General features: G+C 35.0%; 2 protein-coding genes across 3 annotated transcripts in view; one reads left to right on the top strand and one right to left on the bottom strand.

The window, feature by feature from the left end:
• Positions 1 to 8,829, bottom strand: part of LOC142349755 (lactosylceramide 4-alpha-galactosyltransferase-like) — an 80,825-nt gene extending 71,996 nt beyond the window's left edge. Inside the window, exon 1 of the mRNA XM_075401512.1 lies at positions 8,723 to 8,829. The gene's annotated coding sequence lies outside the window, so the exon portion shown is untranslated. The remainder of the gene's footprint in view (positions 1 to 8,722) is intronic.
• Positions 1 to 15,080, top strand: part of LOC142349754 (glycine receptor subunit alpha-2-like) — a 36,728-nt gene that overhangs the window by 11,353 nt on the left and 10,295 nt on the right. For both annotated transcript variants that reach the window (XM_075401507.1, XM_075401506.1), the window contains exons 3-7: positions 1,680 to 1,784; positions 2,320 to 2,447; positions 7,453 to 7,535; positions 8,110 to 8,247; positions 11,913 to 12,101. In XM_075401507.1, the coding sequence (XP_075257622.1) occupies positions 1,680 to 1,784; positions 2,320 to 2,447; positions 7,453 to 7,535; positions 8,110 to 8,247; positions 11,913 to 12,101 (643 nt within the window). The remainder of the gene's footprint in view (positions 1 to 1,679; positions 1,785 to 2,319; positions 2,448 to 7,452; positions 7,536 to 8,109; positions 8,248 to 11,912; positions 12,102 to 15,080) is intronic.

Raw genomic sequence — 15,080 nt, 5'->3', positions numbered from 1 at the left:
GGGCGATGAAAAAAGATAACTTGTGCAGCCAATTGAATTGCCTTCTGAAATAAGACTACCAAATTCTCAACCAATCATAACCAAGTATTTGAAATCTGAAGTTTTAATATTTTCTAACAAAAAAAGCTGCAACCGATTTAATAAATAGCTATCTTGGCGACAAGAGTTATTGCGGTCATGGGACTTGATATGAAGATATTATAATTCAAAATGGCATCAATTGACCAACCATCAATTTAGGGTAATTAAAAGCAGTTTGTTGCTTTTGGCTGTTTTTTAATGAAGTCAGGTTAGAGCACTTCCTAACATCGGCTCTTTATAACATCGGCTAGGGATATAAAACAGCTAAGATTTGTCTCGTTCATTTTCTTTGTGCCATCTAGAAAATGAAAACAGCTCAAAGCCCAATCTTCAATAACTACTACTTAGTAAAACTTTCAAATTTGTGCACTCAGAAATGAGCAAATGGTTTAAATTCTGAGCAGCAAAGTGATTTTTCTTGATAAACTGATTAGTTAGCGAATAAAATAATAGAGGATGAAAGATTAGCAATTTCTGCTTTGAAGAATATATAAGATTTCCGAGAATTTCGAAACGCAGCTGTAAATTTAAAAAAAAAAAGAAAAGAAAACTGATATGTTGTATAGTTTTGATTTTTCTACATCCATTATTACCTTCAATGGATTTTTTGAACGCCCAATGGAAATTGTTTTTCCAGCCCAGAAGAATATGTTTTTCCAGCCCAATTAGGGTTTTTATACGGTAAAAGCAGAGCCCAGACAGAAAAAGATATATTTTAAGATCACAAAAGAGTTCTCAGAATATTGTAACACTTTCACAGTCCTGTATAAGCAACAACTATGTGATTTTGGGTTTTAACGATGAACTATTTTTTATGATGGGACACAAATTACGGTAGAATTTCAGAGGACAAATCTTTATTTAATAAAGATGGAACCAATTTAAGTGATCATACATTTTGAACTATAATTTTTGACTAGAAACTGTCATAATTTTTCGGTGCTCTATGTCTAATCTGATCAAACCTGTGTTCGATCAAAACGATTTATCATCAGATGTTCGTGCGCTCACACACCTTCTCAGCTGAGATTCTGGTTTTTTTTAGAAACGAAATCTGCTCAGTTGTTACTCCACTCAAAATCATACTTTTCTGAGATCGAAATAGTTTCTGCGCTCGACGTGAGCTGGAAACCATCTATCGGAAACTTTTGATTAGATTAATTTTGACATCCGTTGTTACCTAAAAGGGAAATTTTTGAACGTTCTAAAATTTTTTTTAAAAAAGAGTACGTTTTTTCAGTTTTTTTAGCCTAAAAAGAGCTTTATATGGTAAAAAGCGAGCCCAGACAGCAAAAAAAAGGTATTTAAGTGGCAAGAGAGACCTTAGTATAACCATCTCTAATCATACCGAAAAAGCATTTAATTGGACCATTTACAAACCATTGTCTTGCCATTTGTCAGCTTAACTTTTGATGATGGTGGAACAAGGTTCCTAACCTTGATTTGTTCCTAACCCTGATGATGGTCGAGATGGGATATTCTGACCAGAGGTCAGTTTGTTCTGGAACTGCAACAACAGTGACTTCAAATTAAACTCCATCAGGAACAAATTCATAACGTAAAGTCAATTCGAAAGTCGATAACAGCTTTGTTTTTAGAACTTCAGAATAGACATGGCAATTCGGCAGCGATGGAACGACCCTCGACTTCAGTTCACGCCACCACAGGATGCAAACACACCAGAACTATCTCTGAACTATGAAGTAAGTTAAGTTAATTACGCTCAAAAACTATCATTTCCTACGTCAAAAAAATCGATCAAAAACGTTCAAGCCTGTCAAAAATCAACAGGGCTTTGAAAAGTTTTTTTCCAAAAAAATTTCGATCAAAAACGATCATTTCTTATGTTTTTTTAACAAAATTTCAACTGGGAAAAATAAGTGATCAAGCCAAGCAATGCTAATTTTTTTTATTCAGTTAAATTTAAGCTTCACTGCAGATAAATTTCGACAAACTAGTTATAAAAAAGGTTTTATTTTTGAGGTCTCTGATCAAGTGTAAAATCAGAGCAGTTTATTTGCTGAAGACTTTCATCTTAAAGTTAGTTTAGTTCATTACTTTCGATTAACGTTTTTCATTCAATTTTTTTGAAAAAAATTGATACAAAACCAGATTGAAATAACTCGTCTATGTTTAAATAGTCATCATTAAAATAAAGGGTTTCCTTGATCCATATTTTCCACAGAAATTTGAAAGCTAGGGAGAGATAGTAAAATATTAAATAATCTTCGTTTTTAGTTTGCGAGCAAGATCTGGCTTCCAGACATTTTCTTCCCGGAGTCTGTCCAGGCATTCAAACATGACGTCATGCAACCAAACACACTCGTTCGTCTTTACCCAAATGGGGATGTCCTCTTGAGTTCAAGGTCAGATGGAACTTAATCATGCATTATTTGTGCAATCACTACTTAAATCAATATATATGATAGTATGACTGCCGGGAAAAAAGAATCTCAAGAACTCATCGTTGGGTTACTCTGGTGTATTTTTTTTACCGATTGAGCGTTATAGCTGTTACGATTAGAGTGGTTTACAACTATTTGAATTTTTTGTATGAAACTTGTATGATTACGGGGAAATCATACAAATCATATATGACCTTGTATGAAATCAAGGAAAGTTGTATGATGGGCATCCCGGGATGGTACAAAACAAACTATAAAACTGGTTCATTGATTGTGCTCATTATGACAATGAATTGAGTGCTTAACAAGCTCAGCGTATCAAAATGTAAACATTTCAAGGGACCTCATTTAACAAGACATTTAAAACACAGTATTTTTTACGCGCTCAAGTAACCTACATTAGAGCTAGCTCATTTCTAGATTACAAAATCTTCCAATTTTGGCAAAGCCTCGCGGTCATGCCTCAGTAGCCCGTAAAATTATGTAGCCCAAACAAGAAGCCCAAAAATGTGATTAGTTTAACTTATTAATATTAGTTTAATTATATACCTTCATTTTTTTTTAGAAAAGAATAGACTTTTCTGCTTTTAGTTTTACATTTTTGCTATTTTGAGAATTCTAAATTTTCTGAAGTTTCCATTTTCCCAAAAACCTGTACAATAAAGAAGAATGTTGGTTTTTGTAATAGGTTTCAATTAGTAGAAAACAGAGAGACGGAAGAAAGTTTTAAACAAATCTTTAAGAAAAAAAACAAAATCAATTTTTCTGAAGTTTTTGGTTAATTAGTCAAAATCGTTAATTCTTAGGCTTGAAACTGTAAAGAATTATTCTTGACAATCAAAACTCATTTTAATCTAACTAATTTTACTACTCTGTTTGCTTTTACCCAAGTCTTATTTTCAACTTGATCTGCCACAACCCCTCCCCCTCCCCCCCCCCCAGCGATTGTTCCCCAATTTTTAATTTTCTGTCAATTTTGTTTAAATCAAAATTAAATTCTGAGGGCTAAAAAATGGTGTTTTCTTTATTCTCTATGATTCGTAAAAAAAAGTAATAATTTGACTGAAGCCAAACTCGCATATACATTGCCCCATTTTGAAAAAAAATTCGGAGCAATTGCATTTTCTCCATTCCAATTGGCCAGCACTAAAAGTTCAATATATTGCTTGTACAACTGTCCATTTAAAGAACGTCAGTGCCTAACGGTACTTACTAAACATCGACTATACAATTTACACGCAACGAAAAACTTTTTCCAACCCGTAAGGTATTTAAGAATCTGGAGTGGAAACCCATATATTTCATCCAACCATATTTCTGACAATTCACATCGGGTTTCTATGATTACGCAAAACTTTAAAACACAATGTATCTGCTAATTTCTTGCTACGATTAGCTTAATATTAGAGTAGGTAGGGAAAAAGAAACATTACACGACTAAAACCACATGGTACGGAGTATAATATACTCCGCATGATTGCTGTTTTCCGCACACATGCATTAGGATCAAGAAAATTGGCGAGTGCACAAAAAACCTGACACACCCAAACGCTGGTATATACGTCGGTAGTTTTTGCACTCTAAGTGTGCGTAAATTGGCGACAAGCATGTATTAGCACATTAATCTTAGCGGCCCGAGGGACTTAGTGCCCTGACACGAGGGCGCTTGCACCCGACTGCTGGGCACAGAACCCGAGGGGGCTGAGATTCACGTGCTAATTTATTTAGAAAACAAAAAGGTACGAAGGGGGTTAAACTTTAATTAAAATTATTACCGCCAAAAATTATGTTTCCTTACTTGAGCGGGCCGCTACGTTAGGAACCGCTAAATTAGGGCCGCAAAATTTAGCATTCCACTTCTGCACGTGCTAATTGCTAATTGCACGTGCCTCCAAGTATTAGCGACCAAAAATTTGCAGCCTGGGTTCTCTAAGTCTATTGACTCTAATCTTTTGATCTCGTCGCCGACATTAATCTAGTCCTTTGATTTGGGAGAATTAGTCGCCAACTTACACATTGCTTTTTTTTGCGAAAATTAGCATCAGGGACGTTAAAAATTTAGCTTCGATTTATTCACATATCGCTTTGTCGCTGATTTCAGCAAATGTGGTTTTCAAAACTTTAAGAAGAACATAAAAATTTTCAATAATATTTGGGGTATTAACGAGCAAAACCTTCTTATTACTGAATCAATATTTCTGGATTTTCTTGCGGTTTTCCTCGATACATGACAACAGATATTCAAATTGAAAGAGAAGCTATCTTGTTAATAATTGCATGATAACACATCGCATTAGTTATTGTTGATTAAAAACACAAAGACCCGATTGGCGTTTAACCTATGATGACTCTTGAAGATATTTGGCACTGAAGCTCATTCAATTAATTAAACAGATTGAAGAACTCGCCTCTTGGGCTACTAAAAACGATTTGGAGATTCAAAAATGATTTTACACTTAATTGAAATATGTATCTTTTCTGTAATGCATAAATAAAATTTTATATGTTAAGCTTTCTAATTAAAAACTACATTGAAAAATACATATATAACGGTACATGATTTTTCTTCTCTATAAAAATCGCAATTTTTGGTGATACCGATCTACACGAGCAACTGTTTCTTTTCGAGTTTGTCAATTTTAAGTAGTCGATCAACTCCACAGTGCAATTTGTGCATTTTTGTCTGTATCTGTGCGTCTTTGAACGCGTTTTGTGTGTATGTGATTGTGTGGTATGTGTATGGGTGGCGGCAATGAGTGTGCGTGTGTGTGTAGGTGTGTGCATGTGAGTGTGAGCGTGTGCGTGCGATTATGCACGCGTAAGTGACAAGAAATTTACACACTTAAACATTTTGACCTATTTCGTCGTTTTCAAATTTTTTTTAACATAAAAGTTAAGGTTGCCGAAATTTATGACATTTTCAATCAAATTTGAATTTTCAAAATTGTTGTGCAATCTTTCGTTGTGTATTCTAATGTTAATTGTAATTGCTACCAGGGCAATATCAAGGGGCAAATTTGTCCTACAAGAGCCTACAACATCTATCATATGTCTACAAAAAATCTGTAAGTTTGAGACATGCAAAAATAACGAACATCTGATTTTTCAGGTTTTTTTCCAGTGTTTTTTGCAGAAAATTAGGTTTCGAAAAATATTTGTGCTAGATTATGAACTCAGATAAATTTTTGAAATCCTAGCAAATTGGGGAAAATACCAATATAGACTTAAAACAATTAGAAAAAATTAAAAGTGAGCTGTGAATGATCATGGAAACGGTCTTTTTTGCTTATTTTGTTATTATTTTAATATTCTTTTTTATCGAATGAGTGTTTGCACGCTTTAAAAATTGGCAAAAGTAATTATTTACAGAATTGATTTTTATCCCCACCTCCTCTTTCAACCCAGCTCATTATTAAAAGCACAAAAAATATTCGAGGACGCTTTAAAAAATTAAACGTGGGTGAAATTTCGTTAATCTTTATATTCTTCTAACATAATATAAAACTTTAATTACTTCATGTCACATCTATTAAAATCGTGATTTAGCAAATTACTAGCCAGAGCTTCGTACCATGTGATTAAATTTTGCGAAAACATTTATCCTTTTCTTAATTTCATAAAACGTTGAAAACCATCAGTCACTGCCTAAAGTTGCACCAATTAGCAAACACTGCGAATAGAAACTCTGCTTGATCATTACAAAAAGGAACCAAAATTGTTTGATTTTTTTTAAATGTTTCAATAAAACGAGTTTTGCAAGTAGTCGTGTCCATGCATACTCTTGGGTCTACGGAATGAAGCGCAACGAAAAAACCGATCTGATTCCAATAGGAAATAAAGCCTCACAGAAGTAAAACCCCACTGAACTTGATTGTGATAACCGGGTTGACATGAGATGGTTATCTTCTAAAATCCTACAGGATTTTTGCAAAAAAATGGTATCTTGTAAGATCTCGCAAGTTTATTGCAAAAGATGTTTACCTTTTAAGATCTTGCGAGATGAATGGTTGTCTTGTACGATTCTTGCAAGTTCGCTCCAGTTGAGCTGCATTCCTATTGGTTCATTTGTTATATTCTGCTTATATTGTATTTAAAATTAAAGAAATGATTGCCAATTTTTGAGAGATTTTTCTACTTATATTTATTTGAAAATTGGCAAGCAAAACGACAAACTCAATTTTCTTTTCCGGTGAATAGTTTTAGTATTTAATTTTGGCTTAATGCCAGAGTATTGCTACTTCCGAAAATGTGATTTAAATCATTATATTTTTATATTTTTATCATGTTATTTTGATTGTGCTGTTCTGAAAAAATCCTTACTTAATATTTTTTTATGTTAGATGTATTTTTATGACACTCAATATGGACGACCACAAAAAACAAATATTTTCAAATTTTTAGAATTTCGAGTTTTACGGGATCAAAAACCAAAAATGCACTGTGTTTTGTTATATGTGAGCAGAACTGTAATTTTGCAAGAAACTTATAGGACGAATTCTTATCTTGTAACAACCTTGTACGGCGAATGCTGGTCTTGTAAGATTCTGTCAGAAAATCTTGTAAGACGATGCACCCTCTTGTAAGATTCTGACAGAATCTTACAATATCTTACAAGATAACCATCCCCAGTTTACTGGGGTATGCCAAGTCCCACGGGCCACAAAGGCACGGCGATGGCCCGCGAGGCATAACCAGATGCGTTAAATGCGCTGCTCTTTAATATTCAAGTGGTGGTCTGTTTCCATGGGTTTTTACGTGCGGGGGGATTTTTACTCGGTTTTATTGCTACTTGAAATTAAGCGGTTGTTTTTTGAAGTGGCGTTTTTTTAATTTTTCAAAACGAAAAGATTAAACGTTTTCTAGCTGCGAATTTTCGAATGATGTACATACGAATTAGCGTAATTGTTTATTTGTTGTTTTTATTATAAGTATCAAAGTTCGCAATTTTCTTTATTGTTTATCTTAGGGTGACCGTGATCTCCAAATGCCCAATGGATTTGTCGTTCTTTCCCATGGACTTACAAACCTGTTCACTTCTTATCGAATCATGTGAGTATCAGAAGTCTATGACTATGATCTTTAATTCTTTTTTTAATTTCTGATTCCTTTAACCCATCTATATCTAGGCTACACACACCATTCCTATTTCAAAAACTATAGCAGTTTGTGTCAAACAGGGTTATAAAAAACAAATTTGCTTACAGGGGGGAGGGGGTGGGATGGGGTGAGTGCTGCAAACAGATTTTTGCTACACGATATTGTTAAATATGTTTCAACAACAGCATAAAACGGAAATCTCAGAAGTCGTATTTCAAAGAATATCACATAACAAACTAACAAATTTATCTGCACACAGAGTTATGGCAACTAAGAAACTAAGTGCCTAAGACGTCAAGTCTTGAATATACCCATATCAGCAATTTGCAGAATCATAAAATGATCCCAACATTTTGCTAAAATATACAACTCACCAACCTCACCCCCCCCCCCCCCCCCTCGCATCCAGTTTATGCGCCACGCAAGTTATGTGTCATATTACACAGCCAATCATAAGAATTTAAAAATATCACAGGTGGGTCATCAACATGTTCTTCACTTACGAAATCTATTTTATGTTTGATAGATGGGTACACAGTGAACGACGTGGTGTTGCTATGGCAACAAGGTGGCAAGACCCTGGAGAGCTCAGTCTACTTTGAGATTGCTCAGTTTGACCTCCTCAACATCACCACTACAGAACTTCAACTCGAATTCTCAACAGGTTATAATACCGGTTCTTTACCCTCAAAATCTACGTAAACGAACAAGCAAATGTCGAAAGAAGTGTTGTCATTTTCAGTTTTTGAATTGTTTTTGATATGACGTATGGAGTGAAAAACGGATTGAAATGAGGCCACTGGCCGAGTGAAAACATTAAAAAGTTGAGTAAAAACATTCACAACGAGTGTCAAAAGTAGTAGTCTAATATGCTTAATTTACAAGTCTTTACCACGCGTTTATATAGCTGTCCGGATGAACAAAATTGTTCATTGATACTGAAAATTAGGTCATCTGTCCTACACTGAACGTCAAAAGTAAGTTAGTAGCCCCTAGTTTCACGGAGTAAAAATTCAAATCTTGACAAAATATTACTCAATTCTGTAATCAATTTTCGAAGAAATTTTTTACACCATTGGTCCCCTACACAAGTCCTCCCACCTTCTTATGCAATTCAGATAAACGCAAAGTCCACTTACCAGAAATCTCTATGTAAATTTGATGCTATATAAGTTTCACAGTAAAACAAGTCTTCACAAGATCATAATATATTCACATTTTTTTCTATCTAATGTTTAACACAAGTGCAAACTTAGCCATAGTTGAACAAAACTGAAAATATACACTCGCTGACAAAAGTAAACGCACAAAATGCAGTTTTACATGGTGAATTGCCTGTTTTTGAACTCAATTTTAGTCAACAAAATTATGGTCGTTCCTTTCGATTTTTGTGTCAATCGACGCATAATTTTCAGAAGTTTAATAGATCTTTTTTTTGGGTGAACTGACAAGCTTACTTAGAGGAAAAATCAAGATAGAAGTTGCCAGTTTTCCATAAGCAGCTGTGTTTGGAGTCCCACGTGAAATCTGTTCAACTGGCTCAAAGATTTGTTGAAACCACAAGGCAAAAACTTGCTTAAAATTAAACATGACATGAGCAAGTTAAACAGATTTCACATGGGACTCAAAATACAGCTGCTTATGGAAAACTGGCCAACTTCTATCAGGATTTTTCCCATAAGTAAGATTGTCAGTTCATCCAAAAAATCTATTAACTTTCTGATGATTATGCGTTGATTGACATAAAAATCAGAAGGAAGTACCAAAATTATGTTGACTAAAATTGACTTAAAAACATGTAATTTACCATGTAAAAGTGCATTTTGTGCGTTTATTTTTGTCAGTCAGTGACTGCTTCAGTGACATCTTGTGGCAAATTTCTTTTCACAAAGAATCTTATATGGAGTTGATCAAATTTTCATTGGAGTTTTGCGTTTTTTCTGAATTCCATAGGTAGGCAAGAGGGTCAATGGTGCAGAAATTGCTTTCCACATGTGATCGTAAGTTAAAGTAATATTACCTCAGATTTTTTTTTGATTTTTTATTTTTGTCAAAAATGGGGGATGCTAACTTATTTTCGCCGTTCAGTATATTTTGCAGCCTATTATTAAACAGTTTAGCCAACAGCCCCTGTTATTGGATAGTTGATTTAACAGGTATTATTCTATTGTTGACGTAATTTTCAGTAGGTATGACTAGTTTTGCTCGTGATACTGCTGCATTACATGATAAAAAAGTCAAGTGAATCTATGAATTATTACTAATTTTTAATGGTTTCACACAAACGCCGTTCAATCCATTAAAAACTGGATCTTTAAAGCAGTTTCGACTCTATTTCAATGGACTATCAGTTTTTTGTGCGAGTAGAACTAAAGAATAAAGAAGAACGAATGAAAAAACCATCTTAACTCGGATTGCGTGAAGCAAATAGTGCTATCGCGGTTGTAGCGACAAAGCAATCTCCAATGACAACATAGATAATTTTAAGTTTCCTATTTTTGATCCATTGATCACCGAAAAGTCTTTCTTCCATTGATCACCGAGAAGTTTTTCTTCCATTGATCACCGAGAAGTCTTTCTTCCATGGATCACCGAGAAGTCTTTCTTCCATTGATCACCGAGAAGTCTTTCTTCCATGGATCACCGCGAAGTTTTTCTTCCATTGATCACCGAGAAGTCTTTCTTCCATTGATCACCGAGAAGTCTTTCTTCCATTGATCACCGAGAAGTTTTTCCTCCATTGATCACCGAGAAGTCTTTCTTCCATTGATCACCGAGAAGTCTTTCTTCCATGGATCACCGAGAAGTCTTTCTTCCATTGATCACCGAGAAGTCTTTCTTCCATTGATCACCGAGAAGTCTTTCTTCCATTGATCACCGAGAAGTCTTTCTTCCAATGATCAGCGAGAAGTCTTTATTCCATTGATCAACGAGAAGTCTTTCTTCCATTGATCACCGAGAAGTCTTTCTTCCATGGATCACCGAGAAGTCTTTCTTCCATTGATCACCGAGAAGTCTTTCTTCCATGGATCACCGCGAAGTTTTTCTTCCATTGATCACCGAGAAGTCTTTCTTCCATTGATCACCGAGAAGTCTTTCTTCCATGGATCACCGAGAAGCCTTTCTTCCATTGATCACCGAGAAGTCTTTCTTCCATTGACCACCGAGAAGTTTTTCTTCCATTGATCACCGAGAAGTCTTTCTTCCATTGATCACCGAGAAGTCTTTCTTCCATGGATCACCGAGAAGTCTTTCTTCCATTGATCACCGAGAAGTCTTTCTTCCATTGATCACCGAGAAGTCTTTCTTCCATTGATCACCGAGAAGTCTTTCTTCCATTGATCACCGAGAAGTTTTTCTTCCATTGATCACCGAGAAGTTTTTCTTCCATTGATCACCGAGAAGTTTTTCTTCCATTGAACACCGAGAAGTCTTTCTTCCATGGATCACCGAGAAGTCTTTCTTCCGTTGATCACCGAGAAGTCTTTCTTCCATTGATCACCGAGAAGTTTTTCTTCCATTGATCACCGAGAAGTTTCTCTTCCATTGAACACCGAGAAGTCTTTCTTCCATGGATCACCGAGAAGTCTTTCTTCCATTGATCACCGAGAAGTCTTTCTTCCATTGATCACCGAGAAGTCTTTCTTCCATTGATCACCGAGAAGTCTTTCTTCCATTGATCACCGAGAAGTTTTTCTTCCATTGATCACCGAGAAGTCTTTCTTCCATTGATCACCGAGAAGTCTTTCTTCCATGGATCACCGAGTAGTCTTTCTTCCATTGATCACCGAGAAGTCTTTCTTCCATTGATCACCGAGAAGTCTTTCTTCCATGGATCACCGAGAAGTCTTTCTTCCATTGATCACCGAGAAGTCTTTCTTCCATTGATCACCGAGAAGTCTTTCTTCCATTGATCACCGAGAAGTCTTCTTCCATCTCAAGAGTCCGGTCTGATTTGCCAGAGCAGGGCCAAATATAGGCTCGACTACTCATACCAGACATTTCTTCCTGATTGGAACGAATAGACCTAAAAATGGCTCTGATCAGATCTAAGGCGCAACCCAAGTTCTTGTCAGATCATGTTCTGGCGTCGCACTAGACCCCCTGAGACAATAAAGGGTCTGACCAGAGCCTTCTGGGGGTCAGGCACTTCACAGTGGCAAGTATGATTTGTTCACAAAGAACACGGACATGTCAAGACCAATCAAAAATTATGAAAATTTCTCAGGTAACTTTGGCATTTTCGGCCTGTTGCATAACAAATAATGCTTCATACCGATGATAATTAGATTTCAACAGAATATATTTATTAAGATTTGTTCACTGCAGGCAAGTTCAGTGACCTGAAGATGGACTTCATCCTGAAGAGGAATTTGACCTACTTCATCCTCCAGATCTACCTGCCCAGTACAATGGTGGTGATGCTGTCCTGGGTCTCCTTCTGGATATCTAGGTCCAGTGTCCCTGCCAGAGCTGCTCTCTCAATCACCACTGTTCTCACTATGATCACGCTCATTGGTCAGTTTTCATGTCTTACTTTAAATGCGCTGAAAATTTGATGACAATGCGCTCGATTGCCGTTAAAAATGCGCGAAATAAACAAAAGTTATTGCAATGAAAATGGGAGAATTTAGCTATGAAATATGCTGAAAACGCGCTGAATTAGGGTGAAAAGATGCTCTGTTTCTATCATCACCACAATTCTTGATCAAATGCACCTTTTTCAGTGCACTATTATGTACGCAAAACCAATTCAAGTTTCTGTAATTTCGAGGTAAGTCACATATTTACGTAAAAATTCCTTAATCAGAGGAGGGGAAATTCAAGATGTGTTAGAGAAATGAAAAAACCCAAATGGAAAATTAGATGAATAAATGAGTTTAAGATAAGTTTGACACAGCTCGACGAGAAGCTCTAATTTATCAAAGTAAACTTGACTACAGTCGTGACGCTAGAGAGAAGAATAAAGAATGAAAAAACGGGTTATAAGAGACACTCAAGTTAGTTCATGTTTTAAAAATATAGCAGACACGTTCAGCATTGATAATAGAGAACTGTTAACTGCCCCACATCCGCGAGTATTTGTAATCCTACGAAAACAAAATTAAAAAGACGTTTTCAAAATTTTCGTCTTGAAACCGAACATACCGACGGTTTCTTAGGTTTGAACCCAAACATAACAAGGAGGCTCGTTAATGTGCGTTCGCACATGATGTTCCGACCCGCGCTCATCTACATTTTTGAATTAACTGTCTTTTGACTTACATTTTTGACAAAGCGATAATCAAAAGTAGATGTTTGAGTTCAAAAAAACCGTTACACAACCAAACTTATAATTAAATTAAATAATGCCATTCCTCATTACATTGATATCTGCATTGAAAAGACTACGAGAAAAAAACAACAACTGCAAAAAAGCAGAAACAAAAAGTTTCACGTCAAAAATTCAATATCTAATTTTAAAAGCACCTAGTAACAACGTCAAATTAAAAATAGACAAAATCCTAACTACACGAATTTAACTTTTACTAACTACACAGCAGAAGGGATTTTTTCTTAATGAGACTAGGTAACAATTCTACAAAGAAAAATAATTAGGCGAAATTCAAAAATCAATCAACATTTTTTAAACCGAATAATTTCAAGTCTCCAAAATCAATAATTTTCAACAAACTAATTCTCAATAAACTTATTAAAGAGTCATAATGAAACCAATAGGACCTGTCTCTGGTTAGACTAAGCCATAGGAATTGACTATAGGAACAGAAAATTACAAACAATGCCGGAACACAAATTGGTGAAGCCAATAAAATCATTAGCTATTATCCGAATATTATGTATTTTCATTTCAATTTGCATTTAAAATAATTCAGCTCAATATATACTGAATGAATAGACAAGTTCAATTGGGCCAAATTTGAAAATCATTGGGATCTGTTATTACGCGATTGTGCTAAAGGAAGAGAAAAAGAAACACAAATACACCACTAACATAACTTTTTATGAAAACACATTGTCCAAGAAACAAAACATTAGTCACGCCATAATATCAGTAAGCATGTTAATTTTTAAAATACATGGGACCTATCAATGATGAAAACACGTTACAAGTTAATGAAAACAACAACAAAAATTGAAAAAATCGAAAAATCCTTATATCCGAAATTGTATAATATTATAAACTTGAAGACTAATCGCTATAAAGAGTCTTCTTCGGGTAAAATTATTCAATCAATCCTCACTAGCAAGCTTATGAGACCGGTCAGCATTTTACGGCTACCTAAAGAATAAAAGAAACAGGCTAACAGAACAAATTCGAAAAAAATGACCGAGGAAAGTGTCGAAGCCATTAAAAAATGAACTTTTCAGTTTAAACTTTTCCCATTTCAATTAATTTCTAACAGAAATGGGATTCTTGTTTTTAGCAATTTGACTGCACAATAAATCAACAAACATGAACAAACACATTAAAACAATGAAGTTTTTTGAGAAAAACCGTAGTAACAACGCCATTAAATTCAATAGCCTTCAATGGAAGCTAATAAACACGCCAAGTTATGCCACGGTGAGACAACGAAAAGATGGAACGTTTGGCATTCATAACTCATCAATAAGACATTACAAAAAGTCATTGACTATGAAAACAACAAAAAACACAGGCAAAATCCAAAAAATTAGTAGAAATGTGCGAGAGGAGTGTCGAAGCCCTTTAAACCAAAAGTTTTCCTCTGTAAACTTTTTGTATGATCCACTGAAAGTTGTCATCTCTAAGCCCATGAAACTATCAATATTAGGATAATGTGTTAAGATTCCAAAAGGAACCAGAATTAAGAAAAGAGATTCAAATCTTTTTAAAAAGGTTATGAAAACTCGTGCATCGAAGTCATAACACCAATAGTTAGAACATAAAAGCGCTAACTAAATTAATTTTGGTTGAATTAAAAAAGAAAAGTCCGGTCATTACTGAGACTGACTTACAGTTCACGAACTAAGGGTTAATATTGTTTAATGTTAAAAATTTCTCGGAAAATCGCCGAAAGTCTTAACAGCCATTAAACCCAATAGCCTCCAACGGAAGCCAATAAATACGCTCAGCTGTCACTCGATGGGACAAAAAGATATTTTTCATGCATAGGTAGTCTATAAGACATCACAAAAAGTCTGATGACTAAGGAAAAAACAACAACTACAGGCAAAAAGAATTAAATTCAGTGGAAAAGTGCGCGAAGAAAGTGTCGAAGCCATTTAAACCATAAGTTTTTCTCTGTGAACTTTGTTTAAGATCCATTGAAAAAAATCCCTAAGCCAATGGGAGATAATAATATCAGGAGAATTTGATAAGATTTCAAGAGGGACCAATAAAACAATAAAAAATTTTTTATATTCGAAATTTTGTATCATTGAAGTCATATAACAAATAATAAGAAGATAAAACCGCTAACCAGATTAATGTTGGTTGCAATAGAATGTAAGGGGGTCGTGTCATAAGTGAAGTTG

This window comes from Convolutriloba macropyga, chromosome 11 (genome assembly GCF_964194025.1).
Source record: "Convolutriloba macropyga chromosome 11, txConMacr16.3, whole genome shotgun sequence".
NCBI classification, from domain to species: Eukaryota; Metazoa; Xenacoelomorpha; order Acoela; family Convolutidae; genus Convolutriloba; species Convolutriloba macropyga.
The sequence above is the reverse complement of the archived record's forward strand: the minus strand, read 5'-3'. Positions and strand labels throughout refer to the sequence as shown.